The sequence below is a fragment of the Cygnus olor genome, chromosome 1 (assembly GCF_009769625.2).
Source record: "Cygnus olor isolate bCygOlo1 chromosome 1, bCygOlo1.pri.v2, whole genome shotgun sequence".
NCBI classification, from domain to species: Eukaryota; Metazoa; Chordata; class Aves; order Anseriformes; family Anatidae; genus Cygnus; species Cygnus olor.
The window spans coordinates 7,888,271-7,915,092 of NC_049169.1; the positions used below are offsets into that span (position 1 = coordinate 7,888,271).

At 44.4% G+C, this 26,822-nt stretch overlaps 2 protein-coding genes across 5 annotated transcripts in view; one reads left to right on the forward strand and one right to left on the reverse strand.

Moving 5' to 3' along the window:
* Positions 1-1,235: 1,235 nt before the first annotated feature.
* TMEM243 (transmembrane protein 243) lies at positions 1,236-8,738 on the forward strand. The gene is made up of 4 exons (XM_040548025.1): positions 1,236-1,414; positions 5,588-5,638; positions 6,496-6,600; positions 8,332-8,738. Exons 1-4 carry the CDS (start codon positions 1,337-1,339, stop codon positions 8,452-8,454), a joined length of 357 nt encoding a protein of 118 aa, XP_040403959.1. The 5' UTR covers positions 1,236-1,336; the 3' UTR covers positions 8,455-8,738.
* A 105-nt stretch (positions 8,739-8,843) lies between these two features.
* Positions 8,844-26,822, reverse strand: part of DMTF1 (cyclin D binding myb like transcription factor 1) — a 29,560-nt gene continuing 11,581 nt past the window's right edge. For 2 of the 4 annotated variants that reach the window (XM_040547993.1, XM_040548000.1), the window contains 12 exons: positions 25,917-25,993; positions 24,532-24,689; positions 23,723-23,755; positions 22,453-22,562; positions 21,476-21,704; positions 19,645-19,796; positions 18,173-18,388; positions 15,788-15,873; positions 14,988-15,146; positions 13,889-14,275; positions 10,994-11,141; positions 8,844-10,187 (listed from right to left, as the gene is read on the reverse strand). In XM_040547993.1, the coding sequence (XP_040403927.1) occupies positions 10,078-10,187; positions 10,994-11,141; positions 13,889-14,275; positions 14,988-15,146; positions 15,788-15,873; positions 18,173-18,388; positions 19,645-19,796; positions 21,476-21,704; positions 22,453-22,562; positions 23,723-23,755; positions 24,532-24,689; positions 25,917-25,993 (1,865 nt within the window). In that variant the 3' untranslated portion in view covers positions 8,844-10,077. Of the gene's footprint in view, positions 10,188-10,993; positions 11,142-13,888; positions 14,276-14,987; positions 15,147-15,787; positions 15,874-18,172; positions 18,389-19,644; positions 19,797-21,475; positions 21,705-22,452; positions 22,563-23,722; positions 23,756-24,531; positions 24,690-25,916; positions 26,012-26,822 lie in introns of all 4 variants that reach the window. The other 2 variants (XM_040548015.1, XM_040548009.1) reach the window with 2 other exon arrangements.

Below are 26,822 nucleotides of genomic sequence, written 5' to 3' on the forward strand. Positions count from 1 at the left end.
GAGCCAGAACCTCCTGTGCTTCAGTTTGTGCCCGTTGCCTCTCGTCCTGTCACTGGGCACAACTGAGAAGGGACCGGCTCCATTCTCTCGACACCCTCCCCTCAGATATTTATACACGGTGATATTTCCCCTCAGCCTTCTCTTTTCCAGGCTAACCAGGCCCAGCTCTCTCAGCCTGTCCTCATACGACAGGTGCTGCAGGTGAAATGAAACGGAGTAAAATCATAGAATCACAGAATATCCCGAGTTGGAAGGGACCCATAAGGATCATCGAGTCCAACTCCTGGCCCCACACAGGTCTGCCCCAAAATTCAGACCACATGACAGAGCGCAGTCCAAACGCTTCTGGAACTCTGACAGGCTTGGTGCCGTGACCGCGCCCCTGGGGAGCCTGTCCCAGTGCGCGACATTTTCATAAAATGAAATAATGAAAAGAAATAATGAAATAAAATGAAATAATGAAATGAAAAGAAATAATGAAATAAAATGAAATAATGAAATGAAATGAAGTAGAATGAAATGAAATGAAGTAAATAAATAAATAAACGAAATGAAATTAAATGAAATAAAATAAAATAAAAAGGAATAAAATAGAATAGAATAGAATAAAATAAAAATAAAATAAAATAAAATTATGTAATATAAAATAAAATAAAATAATATAATATAAAATGAAATAAAATGAAATAAAATGAAATGGAATAATGAAATGAAATGAAATAATGAAATGAAAAACAATAGAATGAAATACAATGAAATAAAATAAAATGAAATAAAATGGAATTTCGCATTACGGAATATTGGAATACAATAAAATAAATAAAGAAATAATGAAACGAAATAAAATAAGATGGAATAAAATGGAATGAAATAAAATGGAATAACATAATAAAAGAAAATGGAATAAAAGAAAATGGAATAAAATGGAATAAAATGGAGTAGAATGGAATAGAATGGAATAGAATAAAATAAAATGGAATAAAATAAAATAAAATACAATAAAATAAATAAAATACAATAAAATAAATAAAATACAATAAAATAAAAAATAAAATAAAATAAAATAAATAAAACACAACCAAGCCAAACCACCCCGAAGCAGCGGCACGAGCTCCCCTCCCTCCCCCCTTGTGTCCTCTCCCCCCCCCCCCCCAAGGTGTGCGCGCAGCGGCCGGGCGGGGCCGGGCGGCGCAGCCCCCCCCCCCGCAGAGGGGCCGTTCCGCCCCGCGCCGCCCCGTGCCGAGCCGTGCCGGGAGCTGCGGGCCCGCCGGCGGCGGTGGCGGCGCGGTGCGGAGCGGAGCGGGGCGCAGCATGAGGCCGCGGCCCCCCCCGCACCATGGAGGGCTTCGCCGCCCGCACCTACGGCACCGGCGGGCCGGACAGCCGGCCGCTCTTCGGGGAGACCTCGGCCAGGGTAAGGGGGTCTGCTGGGGGGGAGGGGGGGGCGCCCCGAAAACGGAGGAGGGCCCCCCCCCCCCCCTCCCCCGAGGTGGGCAGCAGCCCCCCGGGGGGGGGAAGGGCAGAGGGAGGGGTCCCCAGCGGTGCCCCCCCGGCTCTGTCTGTGAGAGGAGCCCCCCGCCCCCAGGTCCCTACCCGATGGAAAGAAGCTGCCCGAGACCTGGGAGAGAAATAAGGCAGGGGAACAAACGAGGGAAATCCGCAGAATAAGAAGGAATCGACCCCCCGCTCCCCCCCCCCCCTTCCTCCCGCGACAACAGCAAAGCTGCCCCCAAAGGGGAAAAAAAAAAAAAAAAAAGCAAAACCAAAAAAGAAAAACAACCCAAAAACAAAACCCCCAAACCTAAGACATCCCAAAATCCTAAAAGAAAAAACACCCTTTGAATGACCAGAATTATAAATAAATAAATAAACCCCACAGCCCCCCTCCTAATTAGTCCCTGAAATCAAAAATACAAAAATGTCCTGCCCAATCTCCCCCCCCCCCGCAAGAAATAAAGCAAAAACCACAGCTCCAAAATAATCCCCCAAAGCCAGACCCCTCCTCCAAATAAAAGAGGAGCTCCCCAACTCCCCCCCTCCAAAAAAACCCCAAACTTCCAAATGACGCCCCCCAAGCACCCTCCGATCCCCCAGCCCCGATGGGGAGCAGCAGCTCCGGGTGCGGGGAGCCCCAAGGTTTGGGGAAGGGGTTTGGCCCCCCCCCTCCCCACGGCTGTGACCCCATTGAGGTGCATTTTACTGATTTTTTGGGGTGTTTGCTGGGGGGGCTCCCTTTGGTGCTCCCCCCCGTCGATCCGGGGTGCACTGCGGTGGGTGACGTGCGGCGGCCCCGCAGGTGTCAATCCCCTGTAATCCCCCAAAGCCTCCCGGCTTTGGGGTGGGGGCCGGGAGCTGGGGCACGGGGGTTGTTTATGGGGTCAGACTCCCTCCTAAATCCCCAAAATCCGGGGTGCAGGTGGTTCCTGGATCGGGTTCGAGCCCTGCTAGGAGAGCACAGCCAGCGATGTGCGTGTGTCTGGGGGGCATGCAGGCTGAAATGATAGGGGGTTGTTCCTGGGGGGGGGCTGCAAAATGGGACCCCCTGTGCTGGGGGCTTGAGATCTGCAAGGGGATGAACAGGGGGGTGAGGGGATGTGTGGGGTGGCTGGTTCACAGCTGGGGGACTCGGGGAAGCCAAAAATGGGGTTTGGGGAAGCTGCCATAACCAGGCAGGTCCTGGGGTCTCGGTGGCGCCACCGGAGCCTGGCAGCAGGACTGGCTGCGCAGGTCCTCTGCCAAACCCCCAAATCTCCATCCCCGGTCCAGCCTTTGATCCTGGACTTCTGCGGCTCCCCTTCTTTGATCCCTTTGCTCCCCTTCTCTCTGCGGTTGCAGCTCTGCTTGCAACGGGTAGCGGAAAATAAGAACTATTGCACATCAGTTCATGTGCTCGGACGTGCATCCAGCATCCTGCACAGCACCCCACGCCCATCCAACGGGGCCCCACTGATTTTTATTTATGTAGTTTTTGGGGGAAGCCTGTTGTAGGGGACAGGCAGCGAGTGATCTCTCGGTGGCAGAGGGACAAAGGCTCCCTGTGCGGCGCTGAATGGTTCCTTCGGGATTTCCCGGGGGTTGCTTAGGAACAAACGCCGGAGAGGTCCGGAGCTGGGAATGTTCTGTCTCAAAACCGGCGAACTTTGCCTCAAAATGGGAGTGGGTCTGGAGGGAGAAGTGCACGGGCACGGTGCTGTTGGAGGTGGCGCGGCGTCGATCTGCTTTTTGGCACGGGGTGGCCTTAGCCATGGGATGGGGCTGGGGGCTTCTCAGCTGGCCGGTGGGGTGGGAAGGACCACGGAGATGTGCAGAAAGGGGTTTGGGACCTTTAGGCATCCTGACAGTGCCCAAATTAACCAGGCAGCTTCAGAAGGGAGGCAAAACCCTTCTCTCTGCCCCGCTTTTCTCCCTGAGCCGCCTCCTCTTCTCACCTTCTTGTGCTCTCCTGGTCTCCAAGCCGGTGGTTTGGGGCTGAAGCCAGCCTGTGGGGTCGGGATGGAGCCTGGGAGGAGGAGCGCAGCGAGGCGGTGTTACCCCGATGTTATCCCGACGCGGAGACGTAAATTCAGCTGCAGTTACCATGGCTGCAGCCGTAGTAGGAGGCAGGGCGACACGAAGGCACCGGCGGTAAAGCGGCGAAGGGACCGAGCATCCCAGCTGCGGGATTTCTCGAGGAAGAAGCTAAAAGCAGGAGCTGCTCGGGTTCCTCCGTGACGGGAACGTTTAAATACAGCCGGGTGGATGCTCTCGGAGAGGCACAAAACAGGAGCGAGGAGCTGGTGAGGATGTCTCCGAGTCTTGGAGCGGTCAGTGGGGCCGTGAGCTTGGCCCCTGTAGGGTGTGGGGTAACACTGTCTGCAGTCCCGTGCTGTTTGACCTGACACTGAGGCGTCCCCTGTGGCTGCGATGTGCTGGAGCCCCGCTGCGATTGCCTCCGGCCGTCTGGAGTTGCTGATGTAAGGCACAAAATGTGAGGTGTCAACCTCCGGGGACCCAAGCCCGTTCCCCCATCCTCCCCAAGGCCCTCAGGTCTCTTTGGGGCCGTGTCCGCGCAGCCAGGAGCTTGTTCCTCGCAGCGATGAACCCCGGTGGGTGCCGTGCCGAGGGGGTCCCTGCGGCACCTGTAATAATAAGGTGATGCTCAACCTGGAAAAATAATTCCCTGGGTTGGCTGTGCGGCAGCGGGTGGTCCTGCTCGTAGGGCACCACGCATCGCAGCCCCTGTGCGAGCACCTCCCGGGCAGGACCACGCTCCAGGACACGGCCCGGAGGTGAAAGGCTCCGTCATCCCCAATCCCCTTAACCGTCTCGGCCTCTTGCTCGTGTATTTTTAACCTTTTCGCTGCGCTAAGCCGCCCGGAGCTGAAGTGTCAGCGGGGAACGCAGCCTCTCGCTGCTTTGCCGAGCCTGGGATTGCGGGATCAGGGGCTCTAATCTCCCGATCCTGAAATACCTCGCTCCGCCGGCGGCGTGTTTGGAAAAAATTCAGCGCCCCCGGGTTTAAGTGTGGGGAAAGCCTGACCCGCGGGGACCTGCAAAAGTGCTGCAAAGCTGCTCCGCCGCCGGCATCCGGACGCGGCTTGTCTGCTGCCCAGTTTGCCCCCCTGCCAAGTCTGGGGTTAATTCAGAGAAATTTAACCCCGAAATTTAATACCGTTCCTGTACGGTATTTCCTGTCCTCAGGTGTGTGGTTGTGTAGCCTCTCTGCAGTGATTTTACACTCGTTAGGTTGGTCACACGGGATGGCCACTTGTTGCTGCTCCGCAGCCTCCTCAGCTCCATCTCCCCTCCCTCCGCGTTTGCAAAGCTCTCTCCCCGTGGCAGAACGACCCAGCTGCCGACCTCCTGCCGCCTCTTTTGTCAGCAGGGAGCCGAGCCCAAGCGCAGACTCCGTCCCCCCTCTGTAAAATCGGCTTTGTGGGCTCGGCAAGAGCAAGAGCAGAGCGAAACCATCGGCCTCTCCTAGACAAGAGCTACCGCTGGGGTTAGGGACCCCTCCGGCTTCAGTTCGGTACAGAACTCACAACGAACCTCGCTCAGACCAGCTCAGGTGGAAGAGCCCAGCTGCAGGAGTCACTGGGTGCTCGCAGGGAGGTGGTGATGCTGCATTTCATCCCGTTTATTGCTTCTGCTAACCTGGTCCGGATTCATTTCTTAAAGCTCCTTTTTTGGACTCTGTGGTGGTTTTCTTGGCGGCTCCCAAGGTGCAGGAGCACAAATGGTCTGGTTTTACGTGGAGGAACAAACCCCTCGGAGGGCTCCGTTTCCCAGGCTAAGCTCAGCTCTCACCCAGTGCTTCCTCCGCCACACACTGCTCCTGCCTTCCTCCCATGTCCTGCTCCGCTGGGAGCTCTCTGCCGTGTCTGCTGGTGACGGTGGGGACACTGGGGAGGGGGAGACGCTGCTCCTTGCCAGCAGCCCGCAGGTTCCCACCTAAGACAGCATCAAGCTGGTCCCCCTTAGGCACCGAGGCTAAACTAGGCTTTTTTTTTTTTGGTAACAGGGGCCCTCGGTGATTCAGTTCTCTAGGTGTGATAGGTTATTGCATGGTTTTTTTTCTCACGTGTGTGTAATTCTCCTCTCTCCTCAGGACAGAATCATCAATCTAGTCGTCGGCGGCTCGACGTCCTTGCTGCTCGTAGTAAGTACCCCGCGTCCCAGCCCGTGTTTCGTGCCGCCCGTAGGCGACGAGGTGGAAACCAGAGCTCCTGGTGGAAACCACGGTTCCTCCCAGCAGTGGACAGCAAACCTTCACCGACTGAAGTGGTTTGGGGTCCAGGTGGTAACTTCGGGGCCTGTCTTTTGAAATTCTGACAGCAGGGGAAGGGGAGTGCCTTCCCTCAAGCCGTTTGATCTCCTGCCATGATTTAAGATCTGGCTGTTGCGCGTGCAACAAAAAGCCCCGCATGGGTGGGCAGGTTGGCCTTCCTGGCAGACCGTGAGGCTGGCTGCGCTGCCTCCATTCGGCCAGGGCTGGCTGCGCTCCCAGAAAACCCATCCTTGAGTTTTCGAGTGAAAGTGTCCATCAGATGCTTACGGCTCGGTCGCAACACAGCTTGTTGAACGTGCGCCAGCGTGACATTATAGGGCTGATTACACTGAGCAACCCCAAGCGACGAGGACGGGAGCTTATATCCGTGCTGTGCCAACGTACCGAGGGTGGACAAAGTGCTTAACCCAGGAGATTTGCTTTGCTTCTCTTTACATCCCTCTATTTATGTATAGACTGATAGAGGCTTTTCCAAAGAAGTCGCTTGTCACTTGCTCTCGAGCTCTGCCTTCCCCACGCTTTCCAGACGAGCCAAAGACCACCACGGACGGAGGATCAGCTCTGTGGTCTGAAGCTCCCACTGAAGCTGATGGTCACTAGATTGGCAAGGGTCTGAGGAGAAACCGGCAGGCAGCTGTGGTGCTCCAGCGGTCACGGAGGGCCTCTCATCTTCACAGACCTGGAGGATGGAGAGAGCAAAACGTTCACGTGTGTTTTCCCCCATACAGGTCACCCTCATCAGTGCTTTTGTCTTCCCGCAACTACCTCCAAAACCCGTGAACGTATTTTTCGCTTTCTGCATCTCCCTGTGTTGCATTTCTGCTGGCATACTTGTAAGTACCACCCTGCCTGCCGTGCACGACTGGATGAAATATGAGTAAAATCTGACTTATGGGGTGCCTTCTTTACTCCCCTAGAGGAGCCTGCCAGCCCATATAAACTCCAGCTCCAGGTCCCCCTGCGCAACAACCTGATGTGTTTGCAGGTGGCTGTTTCCTCAGCGCTGAATTTCTCCTCCCAGAAAGGGAAGAGGAGCTGCAGGGAGCGGAGCAGGGGCAGGCACTTACAGACGTTACCTTTCCCCTTAAATTTTAAGCTCTCTGCATGGGTCAGAAACTTCATTAGGCCTCATTTTTTTTTTGTAGCTGAATGACTAGTTATCCTTTTACAATCAGCTTATTGTCAGGTTTATTTTAGCGTTTGCACAACAAGCTTACTGCTGCTAATTAGCAGCTGCTTGAGGAAGAGCGCAGGCATAATCTGTAATTAATATTGTGAAACTTTGGCGGCAGTTACCTTTGTGAGACTTCAGGAGTGTCATTGCAACATCAGGAATAATTTATACTCCACAACAACATGCATTGTGTTTACCTTGAACCACACGCTACTTGGCCCTACATGGCCAGCTGTATTTATACGGCCTTGAGACCAGCTTGCACTTTTTGTCGAGGAGTCTCACTGTGACTCATCTGGTAGGCAAATCCTAACGGTTTGTATCCTGCAAGGCCACTGCAGGGGAAAGAGGGGAAGGACGCAGAGATACTTAACCACGTCAATGATAAAGGTGAGCCGTTTTGGCACTGCGGACTGCAGCGTACTAAAGCCAACTGCCGCTGAGCAGCACAGCTGTGATGCAGGGCTCGTGACCTCTGCGACAGTCACCTGTGGCCTCCTGCGGAGACGAGCTAGGACCGGAGAGCGGAGCAGTGGGATGGGGAACGCAGACACGGGCTGCACTGCAGAGGTGGTGGAGCAAAAGGCTCGAAGTGGTGGGGCCAGGCAGGCGCCTGCAGAAGGCACTGACCTTTGAGGTTCAGGGGACGAGACGCGGTGCCAGGGAGCTACAGCAGGCGGGTTTTCATCTGGGTAACAGCTTGAGGCTGAGAGAGAAAGCAATCAAACGGTACAAGAGCAGAGGGCGGCTTCTGAACAGCTGCAGCATCCTGAGAGTTGGTCCCAAGCACTGGAAAAAGGAAGAGGCAGGTAACAGTAGAGTGCCTCCTCCCTCTGCTGTAGCTTCTCCTACTCGGAGCTCCTTCTGCAGCTGTCATCTGGGGAGGTTCCCGCACTGAGGCCCTGTCCCTCGCTGCTGGGTAAGCTGGGAAGCTGCTCTGCGACGCCTGGTCAGTGCCTGTCTCTGGCTCCACGGCTGGTTGTCTCTGCAAGACAGATGGCGAAGGGTGAAATGCTGCTTTTGTCGCATTTGTCCTCAAAGAGCTGGCTGTAGCCAGGTTTGAGCATCAAAAAACACACTTCAAGAAAGCTGACCACCTGTGTCTTAGCCAACCCAGCACCCCAATTTCACTGACAGCCATGTTTTGGGGGGAGCCACCTTGCCAAATTCTTGTTGGTGTATTCCACAAGTCTGTTAAGACATAGATGATATTTCTTAACTGTTAAGAAAATTTGCTGGACTCTGTTCTTAGTCTTCTCTAGCCAGAAATAGGTTGTTCAAATAAATAGTAAATCCAACTTTAGAAATTGCCAGTTCAGTTACTATAGAAAGTTTCCTAAGAAGAAATACCTGGCATTTTTAAGTAATACAAACTCATTCTTTCTTCTAGATCTACTGGTATCGACAAGGAGACCTGGAACCTAAATTCAGGAACCTGATTTACTATATATTATTTTCTATCGCCATGCTATGTATATGTGCCAACCTGTACTTCCATGAAGTGGGTAAATGATGGACACTGGGAGTGCCCAGCACCGACACTACTGGACTGGACTGCTTTCAGCTCAGCTCTCAGCTCTACCTGAGCCGTTGAAGTGAAGACAATCAGCCTGAGAGGAAAGAAATGGGTTGTGCAAGGATCAATCAGTACATGATTTTCATGTAAATGTATATGTAATGTCCCTCTTGTCGGGGAGAATTATTGCCATAAGATGTGACATTCTGCTTTTTTCTGAAGAGCTACTGTTGCACTTAATGAACATTCCAGTTGTACTGACGTTTCAGAATGGCACAAGCTTTTTCATTTTGGAAAAAAAAACTGCATTTTTTATTACTGTACAAATAAACTGCAGCATTGCAAGGATCTGTAGCAGTATAAATAAATGGCATCTTACAGTTACATAAGACAAATACTCTTTATTTTGTTTAAACTGAATATACAATTATTTCTGTTCCCTAGGCAACCATTTGAAACTACAACTTGTTTTTCACATTAACAAAACCACAGACTGAAAAAGACCAACTCTTGATTATGAAGAGCTAATTACAGAAATAAATAAAATAATTTATACACGAGTCTTTAATTTCTATAGCTTTTTCTTTCAATCCCTAGCTAACAGGCTGCTGCTCAGCCTAGTGTCTGTTTCAGTCCTTGAATGTAGGAAGTAATCGGCTTCCTCTGCCTCCAGGCCCTATGCCCAAATTCTCACAGAGCTTTCTCCAAGACTTTGCCACCTCCTCACCACCCCCCATCCTCTAACTTGCTGCATAAATCACCTCCAGAGAGGTGGCTGGTAGTGTCATGTAAACAGCGAGAGACAAACGTTCCAGCCTGCTCACAACAACCTTCAAAAGAGTTTAGGGAGAAGCTGGTGGGTTCCAGCAGCTTCCCTTTCCCTACAGGCCTTCCCTTTTTATTCAGCTTACTGTAGTGACAAAGGGAAAAAAAAAAATTAGATCTTCCAAAAGTGACCTTTCTGAGCTCTATCCGTTGCCAGCAACGGACTGCTCAGGAACAAGCAGACCAGGCCAACCCGATAAGCATCTGTCTCGAGTCCTGTGCCGTAGATGTACTGATAAAGCAGATGAGATGGGAACGCAGACCATCGCTTTATGCTGCTGCCCACGCTCCCTGAAGTCTTTGATGGAATACATTTCTTCCTGAAATGTAACAGTCTTGCTCCATGTATTACAAAAGTCAGTAAGTGCAGAAATTCTCACCCATTCTTCATGAAACGTGTGCAAACTAGTTCTTGCTGCAGCACTAAGAGGCTACGGTCCACAATCCTTGACTTCTGTCCAGTTTTCAGGGCGTGCAGTTGAGCACACTAGTAAAAAGTCAACTCAGAACTGACCACGTGGATCCTAGCAATGAGCAATCCAACAGGGCTTCTTTCAAACACTGAAACACCCTGGCTGAAACGTCGCACATCAGGCTTCGGTTGGCTGCTCTGTAACCCTTCACAAATGAGGTAAAATAGCCTGAGCAGGAAAAGTGCACTGTAGTCATCTCAAACTATAAGGTTCTGTTTAAAGACATGGACTGACTGCTTTCTTTGGAAACGTGGCACAGGGTTGCAACTAATTTCACAACGCGAACGTGGTCGATACAAAATGGACACGATTGCTGCTTCTTTCAGTGACAGCTCACTAAATCTTCAACATCCTTTGAATCTTCCGAGTCAGGACTGCCCAGTGATGAGCCAATGATGTGTGACCCATCTCCGTGATGCTGTAGGATAGGATCTGTCGGGAGACGCCATACATTAGAACTCATTATTTACTGTTCCATTATAACATGATATAAAAAACACAGGAGACAGAAATGCAGTCTGAGCTTTGAAACAACTTTAAGGAATGTTACTCCATTAAACTAGTCAGTTTTCAAGTTCAATTTTCAAGGGAAGCCACGACTAACCTGGATGCAACCAGTGTGACTCATGTTTGGATTCCCCAGGTATTACTGTATCAGGCCCAAGGCTGATCCTCAGATGGCTCTGCAAGTAGATCCTTCCTCCAGAAAGGAGGATTTGTTAGATGCAGCACTGGGAGAACGCATCTATGCTGCTTCCAAGCCTAAGATGACTCTTGGCATGGGGAAGCGTGGCAAAGCTAGCAAGCCCCTCCAGGTGAGTGCTGTGCAAACACCCCAAAACGCCCAGCCCCTCACACCATGAGGGCTTATCGAGTGGTTAACTGCGTTTCTGATGCCTCTGGTTTTCTCCCAAATGAGAAACCAATTTCATTCCAGCACAGGTATGAAGAAACACACACTAAACAGAGTTACTCATTAGCCTGTGTGTACTAATTCAAGGCTCAAGGGCAATGGAAACAACTCAGTTAAGTCACGAAGCAGCTGCTGTTCGGCTTTTCCCACGAGGTTGAGATTTTCTTCAACTTCTACTGAAGTAAGTGGGGTAATCAACGTGGTTAAAGATTCACAGCAATAATTTGGAAAATAATTCAAGAGAAAGCAAGGATCGTTGTTTAAAAGAACTCAAAAGTGCTATACTGATTTAGCAAATGCTAGCTCCAGCATCAAATATACATACCTGTTAGAGTTGTTAGGGGCAACACTGATTCACTGTCTATATCATCTGATGTCTGGATAAAACCATGGGAGGAAGGAACAATTAGCACAGTTTCATCATCTATCGTAGGCTGGTCAACTTGTTCTTCTATCGTCGGAGAACCCAGGTCCTGCACGGCACGGAAGGACAGGACATGAGAGTGCATTTTTGGTAGCAAGAACAGAAAAACCTGCTTTGGCCAGCAATACTTCATAATAAGTAGACTGCCTGGATGAATTTTATCTCATTAAATTGAAATGCCAACATCTGAGCTAATTACTTCACATAAGATACATTTCATCCTAGTGTGGGCACCTAAAATGAGGTAAGAGGAATTCCACCCTGTGAGCAGTACAGGACATGGGGAGAGGAAATGAGAGATTGCATGGTGGTGATAAAACGTTCCTGTGTAAGTCAAATACTCTGTCTATAAACAGGAATAATCTTTTCCACTACCTGCTGCCTAGATGTTCTGAGACTGAAGCAATACCTTTACAGTGTCTCCCAGCTCCACAAATGCGATAACTTTACCTGAACTTAATAACTTAGTTTCACAACTCCTGCTTGTGACACGTTTTTACAGCTCAGAAGACCAATCTTAATTGCTGTGCCTTGTCCTGTAACTTGCTGGCAGTAGGGTGGGTCCAAATTTTCTTGGACAAACCTCATTACATTAAAAAATCGGCAACATACCGATTCCTTCCAGGCACAAGTTGTCAATATCCCTGCCCTCTTCTAAATCCCACAGCTGCTGCCTATTCCCTGGCTCTTGTAGTGCTAGCACTGAAAAGGAAATAATAAACCTGGCTTACACAGTGCCACAGCACACTCAGGTGGGCTCCTGGTTCTGCACATGCAGTGAAAAGACATCCTGGTTAACACTGCCAGAATAACCACAGATATTTGGATCTTGTGTTTAACATGTGTAAGGTTCATTCAAGCTTCAGGAATTACTGATGCAGAATGATAGCAAATGTAGCTATCGGAGTGAAGGTACAGGGATTTATCCCTCTTTTCAGAGTGGGCAAGAAATGTTTGAGAGAGGTAACACCCCCCCTCCGTTCAAGAAAATCTTGAAGTTTCAGTTAGTTTTAGGAAAACTTGTTTCCCTACATAGTTTCCACGATGTTTTTGCAAAGGCAGCTTGCAGAAGACCCTTTCCCTGGTGCAGCTGAAGAGGAGCTGACTACCTGTGCTGCAGCTTAGCGATTTAAACTCACTCCAAACGTGTACCGGTTCACGCAAGGCACAGTATGCCCGGCCTGCAACAGCAGCTTTGTGCAGAGAACACAGCTGAACCTGCCCACAATAAGCAGCATGGCTTAGAACTGAGAAAAGGAGGTGTGAGAAAACTGAACACGCCATTGTGACAAATGGGCACCCTTCCCAGCCAGAAACAACAAAACCCTGCAGCACAGCTGCTTACTTCCCACCACCCATACCCACACTGACAATATAATACTTGCAAGTGCATAAAAATAACGCTGGCTTAGAGAAAGCAACATTTAGGCACGTCTTTCTAGAGTAACTTTTCATTTAGAAACTCACTGACAGTCTCTGTTTCCTGGAATTTAAGCACACACATCAAACTTGAATGTGAATTAGAATTACAAACTCAGTTTACTCTTCTGTATATGAAGATTAGCACCTCTTCATACCCTGATAGCCATAAATGGTTCCCATGAAATTCAATTAGGAACTATGCTTTTTGCAGAAATTTACCAATTCCAACTTGAGAAGCTGCATTTTTAAACAGAGTAGAAAGCTGACGGGCTGCCTCAACTGCTGAGCATTTTTATCACAACCATTTCAAGTATGAGATAAAAAAGAAAATCCCCAGCTTTGGATGTATTCAGGAGCCAAACACTTGTGTAGTAGCAGACTGTAGAGGCATACAGTGATCCTCCTCTCAGTAAGAGCATAATGGATACACAGTGTCTGTTTACTTTTGCAAAGACAAAGCCTAACAAAGTCCGAACGTATTAACGATGGATTTTTCAACACGGATATAAAGCAGAATTACAGCAACGGTAAAGCACACTGTTTTTGGAGAACAGGAGGTAGTATTCAAATCTAATTCATTTCTTTCCCCAGTCTAACCTAATCAAACTTCTAAAGAAAGGCATTTTCTACCCACTAAGTAGAGTTATATTCATTTTAATATCTCTGTTTTCCTTGCCTTATTCATTATGATGGTTTCGGCAAATGAAAGATGGAGGAATTTAGTATAAACACTCCAAATGCACGAAATCATTTGGATAAGTTTGTTTCTGCATCTGAGATGCTGAAGCTGAATAAAATAGATAGATGACTTAAATGCTTCCAGTCCCATTTAACAGACGCTTAACTGGGAGTACACTGTTTAATAGAAGTCCTCAAAGCGGAAACTGTAGTGAACCTAGAAATACATTATTAGATTCACAGAGCAACAGCTGAATATTCTATCTCACCTCCACTGCTCAGCAGACTATCTACCTGTAAAGTACATGCATCACACAATTAACAGCCTGGTTGAAGGTAACAGCATCAAACGGTAACAAAGACAGCTGCTCTGTGCTACTAATACCACCACTTTCCACGGCCATCACTCAAAAGTACCCTGAGTAGAGAAGCAGCTCCACAGCTAGGGAGGGATTCAGTGCCCAAGATGAAATCAAATCTAAGCCTGAGTTCCAAATTAAATCCTACCTCTTTCACATCCATAACATATTAGCAAAGCTCAAAGGCAGAGGATCTGAAAAAAATGCTCTTGGAACTATGATATGCATTAAATCACTGACATACAGATGAACAGCTTAACATAAAGGTCAAAGATGCAATGAAATCATTCTCCATACAGAGAGAGGGAAAAGGGTCAGGGATCACGCAGTCCCTTACCTCAGTGACGTAGGTGCTGGGTAAATCAGAGTGAGAATCCTCTTCTGGTTTCAGGCTGGCACCTGAAATCTCCTCTTCAGTTCTTACCATAACTCCATCCATCAGCTCACTCCGATTCCTGCTGCTGAATTTTGAGGCATCGCCTTCACTGTAGGCTGACCGCTCTTCATCGCTGAGCTTGGGCTGATGGATGTCGTCTGGGAAGCTGTTTGTTTCTAGGGTGTCAGGAGGATCTGTCAGGTCAGCTGGCTGAATGTCTGAATCAACAGTAAGCTCTGCCTGAGTGACAGAGGAGGAGATGTCTTCAGCAGCAACAGTGCGGATTATGACACTTGGTGTGTGGCACTGTACTGTGACATTGTCACCTGTATTTAACAAGTGTTCTGGCTGTAAGCAGTATGTGCAAAAAAAAAAAAAGGAGAAACAAACAAACAAAACAAAAAAAAACTTAGAGACTTTTTTCCTCCAAGTGTCTTCCTATCTTTCAGCAAACAGAAGCAAAGGAATTAAAAGTACTAAGTACAACTTTGACGTCTATGTATATAGTATGTCAACCCAGATCATCTGTTGACCTTGCGGTAACTGTTCCGTAATTCACAAATGAAGTGCATACACAGTATGGAACAGAGGCAACTGTTCAGGTGAGGATTGCCCTAGATGCAGAAGATTAGAGCTTTTTTTTCCCCTTCTTTTGCATCACATTTGTTATTCAGACTTCAGTTTCCTCACCTTTCCCACCTTCTAACAAAGACTAGCACTGCACTGTAGGCTTTGCGAACATCAGTATTTGCTCGTGAGAATAACTGAAAACATCAGGAATTTTGTATTTTTTTGCTGGGACAAGCCACTAGATGGAGACATCCTGTCCAGCCACAGTAAGAACTAACCATGCCAAGTTTTCAAGCAACTTGAAGATAGTGTTTAAGAACAATATAAAAAAAAGAAATGCTCACATTTCAGCAACTTAAGTGAAGTAATGCTGCTATGACTTAACCGCTTTACAAATTTAACATGCAAATAGAGGCAGGCCCCTGTACTATTACGTTCCCCTCCCCACCACTGTCCAAACTTCAGTCATTTCACTGCTCAAAATACATACAGATAAGGCATGAACTATGATCTGTTCTGGGGAGGCTGGAGCAGCAGCAGCTGTCAGGGTCATGGTAGGACTAGTGGTCAGCGTTAAAGGCAGGCCTTGGCTTGAGCTCGTCTGTAGTAAGTACGTGCCTGGTGTTCCAGTAGGCTGGAGGTGGAAAGACTGCAGAAGACAACACAAGTTTAATACCCAAACACGCTGACTTCCTGGGCTGCACTCAGAGCACGCTTATTTACAGCAACTAGCCTCACTGTGATTCCCCTGGAAAAAAAACAAGCAGAACCCCAGTGCCTACTGCTCTGATTCCTGTAGTGCGCTCAAGGAGAGACAAACTTGTCTACAGCTTTAGGCTACTGAGACATCTACTAAGGCTAACAGACTGTATGTATTCTGCTGTACAACAGCACGTAAGAAATGAACAAATTCAATTTACTCTTAACATTGAGACGAAAGACAAAATATACTATGAATTGTAGTACAACGGAACTAAGAGAATCTTTACGTGCTGGGAACTGTCTCTGTTATGTCAGATTTCAACAAAACACAGGCACAAAAGAAAACTTTATAGCACTAAAGCATTGAGACAGATGTAAAGTATTTGACTGTAACTCACATTTTACTTCGCACCCCTAGCAAGTCACATTTTTTGGAATACATTTTGCTTTGAACTTCTCAGTTTTAGGTCTGTTAAATTCCTCTTTCCATTCGATTTTTTTTTTTTAAATGCCCAGTTCCACAGTCTAAGATGTAGCTGTGCTTAAGACAAAAACCACAGTGACAAGCACCAGTTCTCTCTTACTTACCGGAAGAATCTCAAAGGTCTGTAGTGTTCCACTGTTTAATGTTATGGTCTCGGAGTCAACCGTGGCAGCAGGGGAATCTGTTGAGGCTGCAAAAGGAAGAAAAAAGAAAGGTTAAGTGTGTAAACCAAAGTGCTTCAGCCCTGCAGAGAGCACAGCACTGTAATTGCTACACAGCAGGGTATTGTTAATTCCAGTAATACAAAAAAGAAAACCAACTGCAATCCTAATGACAAGTTATTCTAATTGGTACTTAAGATACAATACTATGTAAAGGCTCCAAAGGAGAAAAAGCGAAGAAGAGTAAAGTTACCTGACATCATCTAATTACTTAAGATGTATAATGAAATTTGTACGGGGTTCTGGTGCAACAATATCCTTTAGATTATTATTTTTTTTTAACATGGTGTCAGGTTTAATATTGCTATGATTCCCATGGATTACTTGTTCTCTTTTTTTTTTTTTTTAAACCTTTCCTGCCCTCCACAGTATGTTAACCTCTGCTGAGACATCAGATGCTCCCTCCCCAAGGTATTTGCTTATCTTGTGTGTTGTGGTTGAAGGGTATAAAAGCTGGAAGTATTCCTATCAGAGGTAATTATTTAGGTAATTATTTCCATTCATGTTAGAAGTAGCTATGAGAACCACTAAAGATAGTTTAGGTATCAGACATTTCGAGATCACCAGGTGCAAAAAGGTCATACACAAGGCTTAAAAAAAAATCAAAACATCAGAACCATAATGATGATTTTTACTTATTCTTGAAAAAACTCAGAAGTTCCAGAAAGCAGGAGGCAAATTAATATTAGTAATGCCATACATATTGGAAAGGCAAAAGACCTACATAAAGACAACAAAGCTACAAGCGCTTGAAATTTGACCGTCTCAGAATCTGTGGCTTCAAAGTGGACTAATTTTGGTCTCTAAGAGGACAGGAGCTCCAATTTTGATTAATGTAGCAGCATGTTCAAAGTTTCCTGCTGCAGATTTCCTGACACCCAGTAGCAGACAGCTGTAAAATGCAGCCTGTTACCTAGCCAATTATGTTCATAAAGCTTACAGGAATTATCCATTTGAAATGCTGAGCCTTCTCTCATATGCAGCTGAAATTGGCTAATTAATAGGTTCAGCTCTCAAGGGATAGAGAAACAGGCAGAGAAGATGCAACATTCACTTTGATTAGACAAACAAATTCTTCAGGAAAGCACGCTAACACGGGGAAGAGGCTTGTTAGGCAGACGCAAAGGCAAGTGAGATCACAAAAATCTCACTACAGGATTACAGAAAGGACTAAGGGTTACAGAATACCAGCTGGCTCATCAAAACCCAGTAGCTTTGACCAAGATTGGCTGAAAGTATAAGACTACAGATGTGTTACTGCAGGTAAAACGTTCTTGGGATGGTGTTGCATGGCATTCTAATTAAGAAATAAATGAGATAAAATGAAGATGGCACAAGTTCATTAAGAAAGGCTAATGTAATGAAATTATAAACAGAAAATTAGTTACCAAATGCCTTTCTACTCACATGCTGAAGCCCTATTAGCTAACATTTTAATCAGCAAGACTGAAGCACTAAATATTCTTAATAAAATTCACAAATGACACACTTAAGAACAGTAGACAATGGGAAAGACAGGCTGCATATGGGGTGACTGGCCTGGAGTAACTTAATAAGATTAGCTACAAAACCAAACAATAAGCACTACAATCAGGGTAGAGCTGGTAACAAATGTTTGCTAATGAGCAAAGCTCATCCTTAAGAGGATGGGAAGCAACAATTTTAAAAAAAAAATGGTTAGAGCAGATTTGTTAGAGCAGATCATCAGCTAAACTCATCTGTGTGACACAGCAACTAATGCTTTCCAGACTCTCTGTGCCTAGAAATAACTGCATAATACAGAAAAAGACTGGAAAAAATATATTCCTTCTTGCTTCAATGCCCTTCATCAGAAGTTAGGCACAGAGGGGTTTGCATTTTATGAAAAGAGATCTTGTACATTACATTTCTTGTTACAGACAAGAGTTACCAGAAGAAACTGGTAGATTAAACATACATTCTGCATCTTCATTAAGAGACTTCAGTACGTTCTCAAGAGGCCTTTTCAAAGCGGGCTTCTGCAAAGAACACATAATGTGGCAGGCTCTTCTGTCCATGTAGAGATAGACATAACCCCTGGGTGCAGGTGCTCCAATTGCAGCTTCTAGGTCCTATTGTCACAGTAGTGCCTAAATTTGCCTAACAAAGTCAGAAATGGGGAAATGGAATCCAGGAATCCTCATCTGAAGTCATGCATGATCAAAGCAGAATTAACTCCTCCTTCACCTTTCTAAAAGAATGCTTCAGGTTTCATTAGAGGACAAGGAGCCATGCATTTCAGCTACTTACAGACATGCGTTATCTGGACTGGGATCTGCAAAGCTGTCATCGGGCTTGAAGTGTTGCCTGCATTCTCCTCTAAACGAGCCACTCGAATCTGCACGTGCTGAACCCCCGAACTGGAGTTAGTGTTTGGTAATCCACCTCCAGATTTGTTCTCCAAAAGCTGGTGCCCTGGATTGTTTTTTTGGTTCTCATGCAGTTGCTTAAGGCCCTTTATAAGTACTGAGAGAAAGAATATTCATGCTAAAGTACGCTGAAGAAGGGCATTTCAAATGGCGCACGTGACATTTATCCAAGATGAGAAAAACAACAAAATCATTCTCAATTGGGAACCTAAACAATTCAGAGATATTTCAACTAGAAATTCAGCACATACATACAAGACGTTCATAGTTAACCACTGGAGTGAACCTGGCTTTCTCAAGGAACCTAGACATTTTAGGATGCTTGGAAAATAAAGGAAAGCTCGTAACATTTTGGACCTCTTCAAGAGCAAGTACAGTATCCTCTCAAGCTATAATTCAATGCCGTACCACCGCCTGGGTAATGCCGCTACCAGAAACAAAACCTCCAATCTTACAAAAGATGGAATCAGATTTGAGAGGCAGACAGAAGTGTCAGTGGAAACAGGGACTGAGAAACAGAATTCATCTCTCAGCAGCTACACTGCAATTCTTCATCCGCACACACAGTGGCCCACTGCTCAAATAAAAGCACCCACCTACCTTCCCTACTATCACTTTGGTCCCATTGAGGGAGCACTTGAAATATATAAGGTAACAAAAACAGAGTCCTGTTTTTCTAGCATTCATTATAAGGGAACTGCTACACATCCAATTTCTGTGTCTCTGATTTTTTCCCCCTCTCTCCAACACAGAGAAAAGGAGGACTGAATGAAAGTTCACGTAGACTGAAATATCCTTTGTCTCAGGCACTAGTTTCTCTAACCAGGAATGAAAGCTACGAGTTACACGTATTAAAGGGAGCTTTATAATCTCAATTCTTCCCCTCTTGCTCACCATACAGCTAGTAATAGATCTGCCTTCTGTTACAATTAACATAAAATACAATTTGTGTGACGTGGTTAAACATTTTAAAGGTAACAGATCTAACCTGAGGAGATACTGCTAGACTCTCCCACCCGAAGAGGCCCCTGTCCTCCACACCAAAGATCATCACCATGAGATCTGCCAGCTGAGCTGCTTAGATATGTGCTCTTATCTCAGCCAAAGTGAGGGGAGTTGGCAAAATCTACTGTTTAGTTGTACAAACCAGCTTGGCTTGTTTCAACTGAAACACTTAAGGGACTGGATGTTGGTGCAACTTAGCCAGCAGATCCAAGGGGCCAGTAACTTCCAGCATAGGAGCACTGTGCTCTTTGGCCATCAAAGGTGTAAGCAGGCAACAAAATGAAGCCCTATTCCTCTGACATTTGGGAAAGGAGCTTTCAGAAGAGAAGCGTGCAGCTAGTACATTACCAGGGAATGAAACATCTTTGTGGTTTGCAATCTGTCTTTTAATGGTCCACCATTTACTCCGAAGCCACTGCGGTGAGCGGACACTACTCCATCCTTCAGCTAGTAAATCCCAATTGATGTCATTTTCATCAGAAACTTCAAGTTCCGCTATCCTGACAAGATAGAGAAAAGATTTACCTGTTAGAAACTACCCTCCAGACTGGAAGGGGTGTTGCACATCTCTGGTCTCGTCACATGTAACAGAGGCAAAATGGCATGCTAGTGAACAGTCCGCCAGAGCTCATCAACCGACATAGGCTTCCAAGGCTCCACGCTGCCAGAGGTCAAGCAGAATCATCAACAACAGACGATGGACTGGACCTCTGAGATGATCCAGTCCATCTCCTTGCCATGCAAGGTTATTCTCCTTATTACACGTACATTAGGGCTTTGATCAGATTATTGTTAAGCATTCCGAACGATGGCACTTGCATCTTTTTTCTTTGGAAAACCATTCCCCAAACACATCTCCAAGGCAGGAAATACTTCCTGAGATTCACTCTGAGCTTTCATTTAATTAATTTCATGTTATAATTACTTATGTTTTCTCCTAAATAACACTCATCCATCCTTAACGTGAATTTTTGCCTCCTCTCAGATGCTTCTTAGCCAAAGTAGATGAAGTTAGCTACAATATTAAACAGTTCCTCATAAATTTAACCCATCAGGCTCTCCAGGTAAGGGACAGTCTTCACACAGTTCTGGCAGATGTTATGCACACACCGGATTCTACCAGAATTTGTCTGAATACTATAAATCTCTCTGAATTGCCTCCAGCTCATCTGTACCTGGAGCACATGAAAGAGAGGTGAACAGTGGAAGGGGGAAAGGATTTTTGTGAAAATTAAGAAAAGTTCTCTTCATAAACCAAGTAACAGTACTGAATACTCTTACTAGTTAAAAAAAAAAAAAGAAATAAACGGAAAAAAGCTACCAAAACCAACTCTGAAGGATGAGTTAAGGATATCTGCACTAAAACAGATACCAGAAATATTAAGAATTATAACCAGCACATACTAAAATGCAGAATTAGGGTACTCATTATGAACTCAACTCAAACGGCTTCAGGAAGTTAGTGAATAGTGCTCTGTAAATAACGCTTAGATTCCCTATATGCCTTGGATTTTTATTCCCACCCCAGACTATCAACCCATAAAAATCCACTGGCTAAAAAGCCTGAGTTAAAGGCATTTGAAATGGGAGGAGGACTGGAGAGAGCAAAAGACATCCAAGGTTACTGAGCTTTTCACTACCAGGTTGCTAGTTCAAGTGTAGTCATCTCAAGTGCTGATCAGCACTGATCCAATCAGTGTTTGGCAGCCTACATGAAATTAATTTGCAGTCTCGGTTTAGTTCTTTGTAGACAGACGAGATGTCCGCATCACAGAAACCACCACCACACTTGACCCTTGTTGGTCATCTCAGCAGAGAGGCCAAGGACTGAACGGGCACGGAGACTGAACTACCCTCCAGTTAAGGGTTAAAGCGCATCGGTGGGGCAATGTGTGGGAAGCTTGCACGGTCGCTGCCTGTGCTGTACCTGTTCTGTGGAATAAAGAAGACTTCAGTCTCCAGGGCTTTCAATCTGACACCTTTCACGAGCACTAAAATTCACTAAAAAAACAAAAAACAAAAAATACGTTCAATAATAAATCTCTGGGAACTGTAAATGCAGCAGTGACTTCTGGAGGGTTCTAGATTTTAGAGTTTAAGAAACCAGCAAAAGGGACCCCAATGGAATCCTGCTAGCATCACTTATTCTGAACCTTTAAAAGCAACTCAAACAACAAACCTTAAGATCAGATTTATTTCATCTTCTTTGGTCCACTCAGTTCCCCCGCTTTGTTTCCAGTTGAGATAGTTGAGCCATTTAGAGCGGCACTGCTTTTCAGAGCGCGTTCCGACCCGTTCTGCTACGGCAGCCCACGATACACCTTGTGTGACAATGTCACCTGGTTCTGTGCTGGTTAGCTCATGAACTACTTCTGCTAGCCTCTTTTCTTCTTCCTCTGTCCACTTTCCTGAAAGAGAGAAAAGCCCTCCAAGTTAATCAGCAGCAGATGCTCTGTTCTGATCTGTAACATGTCAACTGACTTTTATCTTTATTGCCTAACACCTTATTCCAGACACTAGTATTAACACTCATACATTCTTCACTGACAATTTATAATTCTATACACTGACAATTTATAATATCTATTCTTGATTAACAGGTGCATAATTCCAGTTTTCCATTCTGCTGTCAAGTTTTATTCTCTTCTCCTCTTGCGTATGAACAAAACCCCACAGAACTGATCAAAATATTCACCAAAGCAAACTGGTCCAAGCTACCTGAGTTACCTGAGTTGAAGTAAATTAATCACGTAACAGCTTAATTTACTAATTAACTACCTTAACTACTAACTTAACTACCTAAGGTCTGGATAAGTTTTCCTTCCATTTGAATATATACACTATACATAATATTTTACTCCTCAAGTGCAGCTGTCTCTTAGCTGACATCTACAGTGCACGTCTATGAACACTCAACACAAGTAAAGTACTTTTTAATCCACCTCAGTAAAATATCCTCCAGTGGCATAAACACCTGATAGATAATGGACTACAAAACTGATTTTTAAGAGAAACAGCAGACACCTCTACCAAACGCATTCTGAAAACGTCACCAGATTTCACATTATAAAGTCACTCAGTCCAGAGTTACATATCTCTGAAAGCATCACTGACAAAGACAACACGGTTTTAATTAGACACTAGTGTTTACCCTACCTGTGTTGCAAGTATCCTTCATCAGTCTACACCGATCTTTCACGGACGAAGCACTTCTCCCCAGGGCAGCTCCTATCGTGGCCCAATCGTTACCGTGCTTTATTCTCAGCCTGAATAGGAACATGCTCATTAACACCATATCCAGTTATGAGATTACCAACATTATTCTCTACAAAAACAGGATAAACGTGCAGGTCACAGGCTTAAAGAGAGAATGGGGAGGCGCTTTGATATTGCAGTACAGTTTTCTCGATGTATTTTTCTGCCATCACAGCAAATTTTTCTGTGTATTTCTGGAAGCCTTCTCCTAGAATGGTGGAGCTAAGCCTCAGGACACTAGCTTATAGAACGTTTAGCATCTGTCTTACAGGTGTGCTGTGAAGCTTAACTACTGTGTTAAACACAATATGAATGTTTAGATAGACATACAAAATCCATTCCACTCAATTTTCTCAAGGAGTTTCAGGTGGTACAGAGACTGCTTGAGAAATCTAAGCAATGGCTGATGAAAACCCAGGCATCCTAAATTTTTAATGAGGAAAAACTCTGCAAAATCACATCCATAATTTTAATGTTTCCTCCCCCACACAATATAGGGTTGCTTAACATGCCGAGTCACAACTACTTATGGCACAACTGGAGCCACAAGAACCTTGTGAATGACACAAACCAGTTAAATTGATCAAAACAAATCCATCAACACAATGTAATATACCCTCTGCCTTCCTTCAGTCCAAAAGGGTTTCTTCAAACTGGTCAACCCAGTAGAGCTGCAAGAGCAGGTAACGTCTGCAGCTCCTACCCCTTGACCTGGTAGGTTCATAGGCAAATATCAAAGAAGCTTGACAATTTCTGCCTCTCCACCATATTTCATAGGGGAAATCCTACTCTTAACCAGTAATTTTCTTTAGAAATAACCATTGATCAGATTTCCTAAAGAACGGGAAAGGCTGTTTATCACAACTACAACTGATCTCGACCATGCTTGTAAAAATCTGAAATGCTGCTGTTTTCAACAGAAGGCTTATTTTTAGAACTTAGTTGCATGTTGCTTAACTCTTGAATAGACGCTAGGAAATATGCAAAATTAATCAAAACGTAGATTTCATTTCTCCTCAGATTAATTTAGTGACCACAATTTTCTGATTGAGTTGGAGCACTCAAATTCACTTGCGACTTTTCAGTTATTTCATATAACAAAACCTGATAAAACTATTCAAGCTACTAAATATACAAAAGGTAGCATGACCTTTTTAGTAAAAAGACTTACTCTTTAAGCTTTTCAATTTCCTCAGGTGTATACCTAGGCGACAGGTAAATAAAAATACATTATTTTAAACAGAAATCACACAGCATAAATATTTTTGTTTTTACTAACCACATATTAAAATTTTAATTACCTTAAGAGATTAAGGAATTTCAATGCTAAGGAACAATTTCAATGCTAAGGATGCTTGGAAAGAACGTGAAGAACAAATGCCATTTTTCATGCTACTGCATTTCTAAGATTCCTCTTGTTTGCCACTAAAAATCACCATTCTTATTGAACTCATTTCTAAAAACAATTAAAATTTCATGTATTAGTCTCTCAAATAAACAGCTATTTTTTTCCTTCCTCAGTTTACAGCCACCGTAAGGCAGAATTCCATTAAAAAAATCACCATTGAGATGATGTTTTCATTTTCAACTATGTTTAAAAGCTAAAACCTAATGCCCTCTAGCAGCACTTCTAGATCACGCCATACCCACTGCTTTACAGATGGGGGAAACTAAGGGCATAGGGATTAGGAGCAATTAGCTCAAGGTCACAGTTCTAGAAGGAAACTATACCTCAGCAGATCCATGCTCGTGTCAGTCTTCTAATTGCATCAGAATTCCCTCTGCAGCCTGCCTTTTAAGTTGTGGATACCATCAACTTAACTATTATCAAGGTTGATCAAGCAGAATTCAGCAGAGGTCACATAGGAAGAGCTGGGTCTGTTTGGCTAGTATCTTCTGGCTCGTGTATAACATGTCAAACATTAAATACATGGCCCTACTCATACCAATAAAACCATGCAGCATTAGAGATTTTCATACTTTCCAACATGGTTTCTGTCATCATACATGCGAAGAACTCTTCTATAAACAGCAAAGAGAGGCCGATTCAGACCCCAAGCTATTGTCCTGTAGAAATCTTTTCTTTCATCTTTTGACATTTCAAATATAATTTCAGTGGCATCTTTTATTCCACGGGCCTAGAGGAAAGTATTTAAAAAAAACCTTAGATAAAGTCTCCTAGAGATCAAGAAGCAGAACATTTATGAACTGAAGCTTAGCATGCTATTATGAAACTTTCTATGTATTCCAAACAAGACAGTCCAAAATTGAAAGTATTTATGAAATAGCTACTTTAAAAACAAACCTTTGAACATTAGGTGTTTGGCTTTTTTAAACACTGAAGTTCAAGTAGACATGGAAGATCTTTCATCCACATAAAATCTGTCCAGCATTATTTTTATTATCAAAAGTTGAAGTGTCATTTAGAACATTATAGAACAGACAATTTGATGGAATTAGCCTGGGGTCATACAAGTGGAAGTTGTTGAATGGTTTTGTATCCATTTATTACCTAATTTTGGATATTCTTCATCTGAAAGCAATTTTTCCAATTAAACTACTCTTCTTGTTCTGATGGATTCAGATTTTTATACAAAAAAACACTGGAGTTAAGCATAAAAGGCTTTAGTTTGATTTCAGCTTAAACTACAGCTCCAAAAGACAAGAAACAAGGTAAATGGGGAAGTATGAATCAAATGATTTAGCAGTAACTCAAGGAAGTCATCTAGATAGCTTAACAACGCTCACCTAGATTTAGAAAATAGTATTATCTTTGAATAAGTTTGTGGCTGAAATTCTAATACTGGTGTGGGCAGACACATATTTCTAGAACTAGTACTGAGGGATTTGTATACCAATGACGACTCATTTCAGGGCTTTTTTTGATCCACAAACGAAGGATGGTGAACCTGTAATACCCAGGCTATATACTCTCAGCTGCAAGCACTCAGCTCAAATATTCTCAGCTGTAAGCCTACCACAAATACGACTTATTGGCAATTATCACTCAGCATTTTAACTGCATGCCTACTTCTACACTGAACTCTGACACCGATATATCAATGGCAAGAAAGCAGATACATGCATGCCATTAGCACAGTAAAAGCAAATACAGATATGGCATTGAAGGAATCTGGAAGTTGTATTCAACGCTTTGTAAAGAAAATGAGCTTTACAATGTTACATTCGGTAGTCTTAAATCCTGTGTACTATTATCTTATGTATTTCAAACAGGTAATGACCATTTCTACTACGTACTGATCAGAATCGTGTATAACACATTCTGGGAAGTGCTGAAGAAAGTTGATTTCTATCAGGAGCAGCATTACTACACCAACTGGCAGATAACATACTCTAACACATACCTTTAAATAACGTTCAATGTTACTCATCAAAATGTCAATTTCTTCTTTTGACCACATTCCCTGCTTCCACTTATGGCCTTAAAACAGAAATGAAACTAAAGTGAAAGTCAGCAAAACAATATATCAGAGAACACATGCCTCATTATTGCAATTAAAGAAGAAAATGGAGTAGTAAGTTTAGCTACTTAACATCTGTTTAATTTTAGTTAGTTTATTTCAGAACTGCTAAAGGATCCTCAGTAATTGTCAACTGCCAACAAATGTTTAAATAAAGCATGTCAGACCCCTCTTCAAAACCATCAATTTTTAAAACACAGAACACAGACTCCCCTGTGTGCTGTCAAGTCATGTTTTCAGGCTCTCTCTTCAACCACAACTAGAAAATTTCTCTTTAAACTGACAGCTGAAATTTCCATGCACTCAAATGATTCCAGAAGCTGGGACTTAGTATGTGACTCACAATATTACTCAAGAAATTAGCAGCATTGTAGGGTTCTCTTATATGCCTTATTGCTTCCCAAGATGTGTGCAGTGCTACCCATAGAGGTAAGTGTCTTTTCACAAGCTGAATTCTCTCTCTTTTTTGCACTGGGAATAGCGTTCAGTGGTCACAGACAGAAGAAAGACTCAAGGTGTTTTATTTCCCAAAATAAAAGTGGCAAATGAATGGAAACAAACCTTTTATTTCCTCTGTCTATGCCCTTAGGAACTTCAATGCCAGCTAAGCTTTAAAAGTAAAAACAATTGACATTATGCAGAGAAAAAAATTCAAATTTGGGGTTTCTCAATAAAACATTAAAACACTGCTCCCTTGAATTTATGTATAGATTCTTCTTTTTTTCCCAAGCTTATAGAGTACTTAATAGCGACGATCACTTATAATTAAGATTATGCCGGTGACCCAGT

Coding starts and splice junctions, on each gene's coding strand:
- TMEM243 (XM_040548025.1), top strand. CDS start 1,337: ATGGAGGGCTTCGCCGCCCGCACCTACGGCACCGGCGGGCCGGACAGC. Junction 5,639..6,495: donor CGACGTCCTTGCTGCTCGTA/GTAAGTACCCCG, acceptor TCCCCCATACAG/GTCACCCTCATCAGTGCTTT. Junction 6,601..8,331: donor GCATTTCTGCTGGCATACTT/GTAAGTACCACC, acceptor TCTTTCTTCTAG/ATCTACTGGTATCGACAAGG.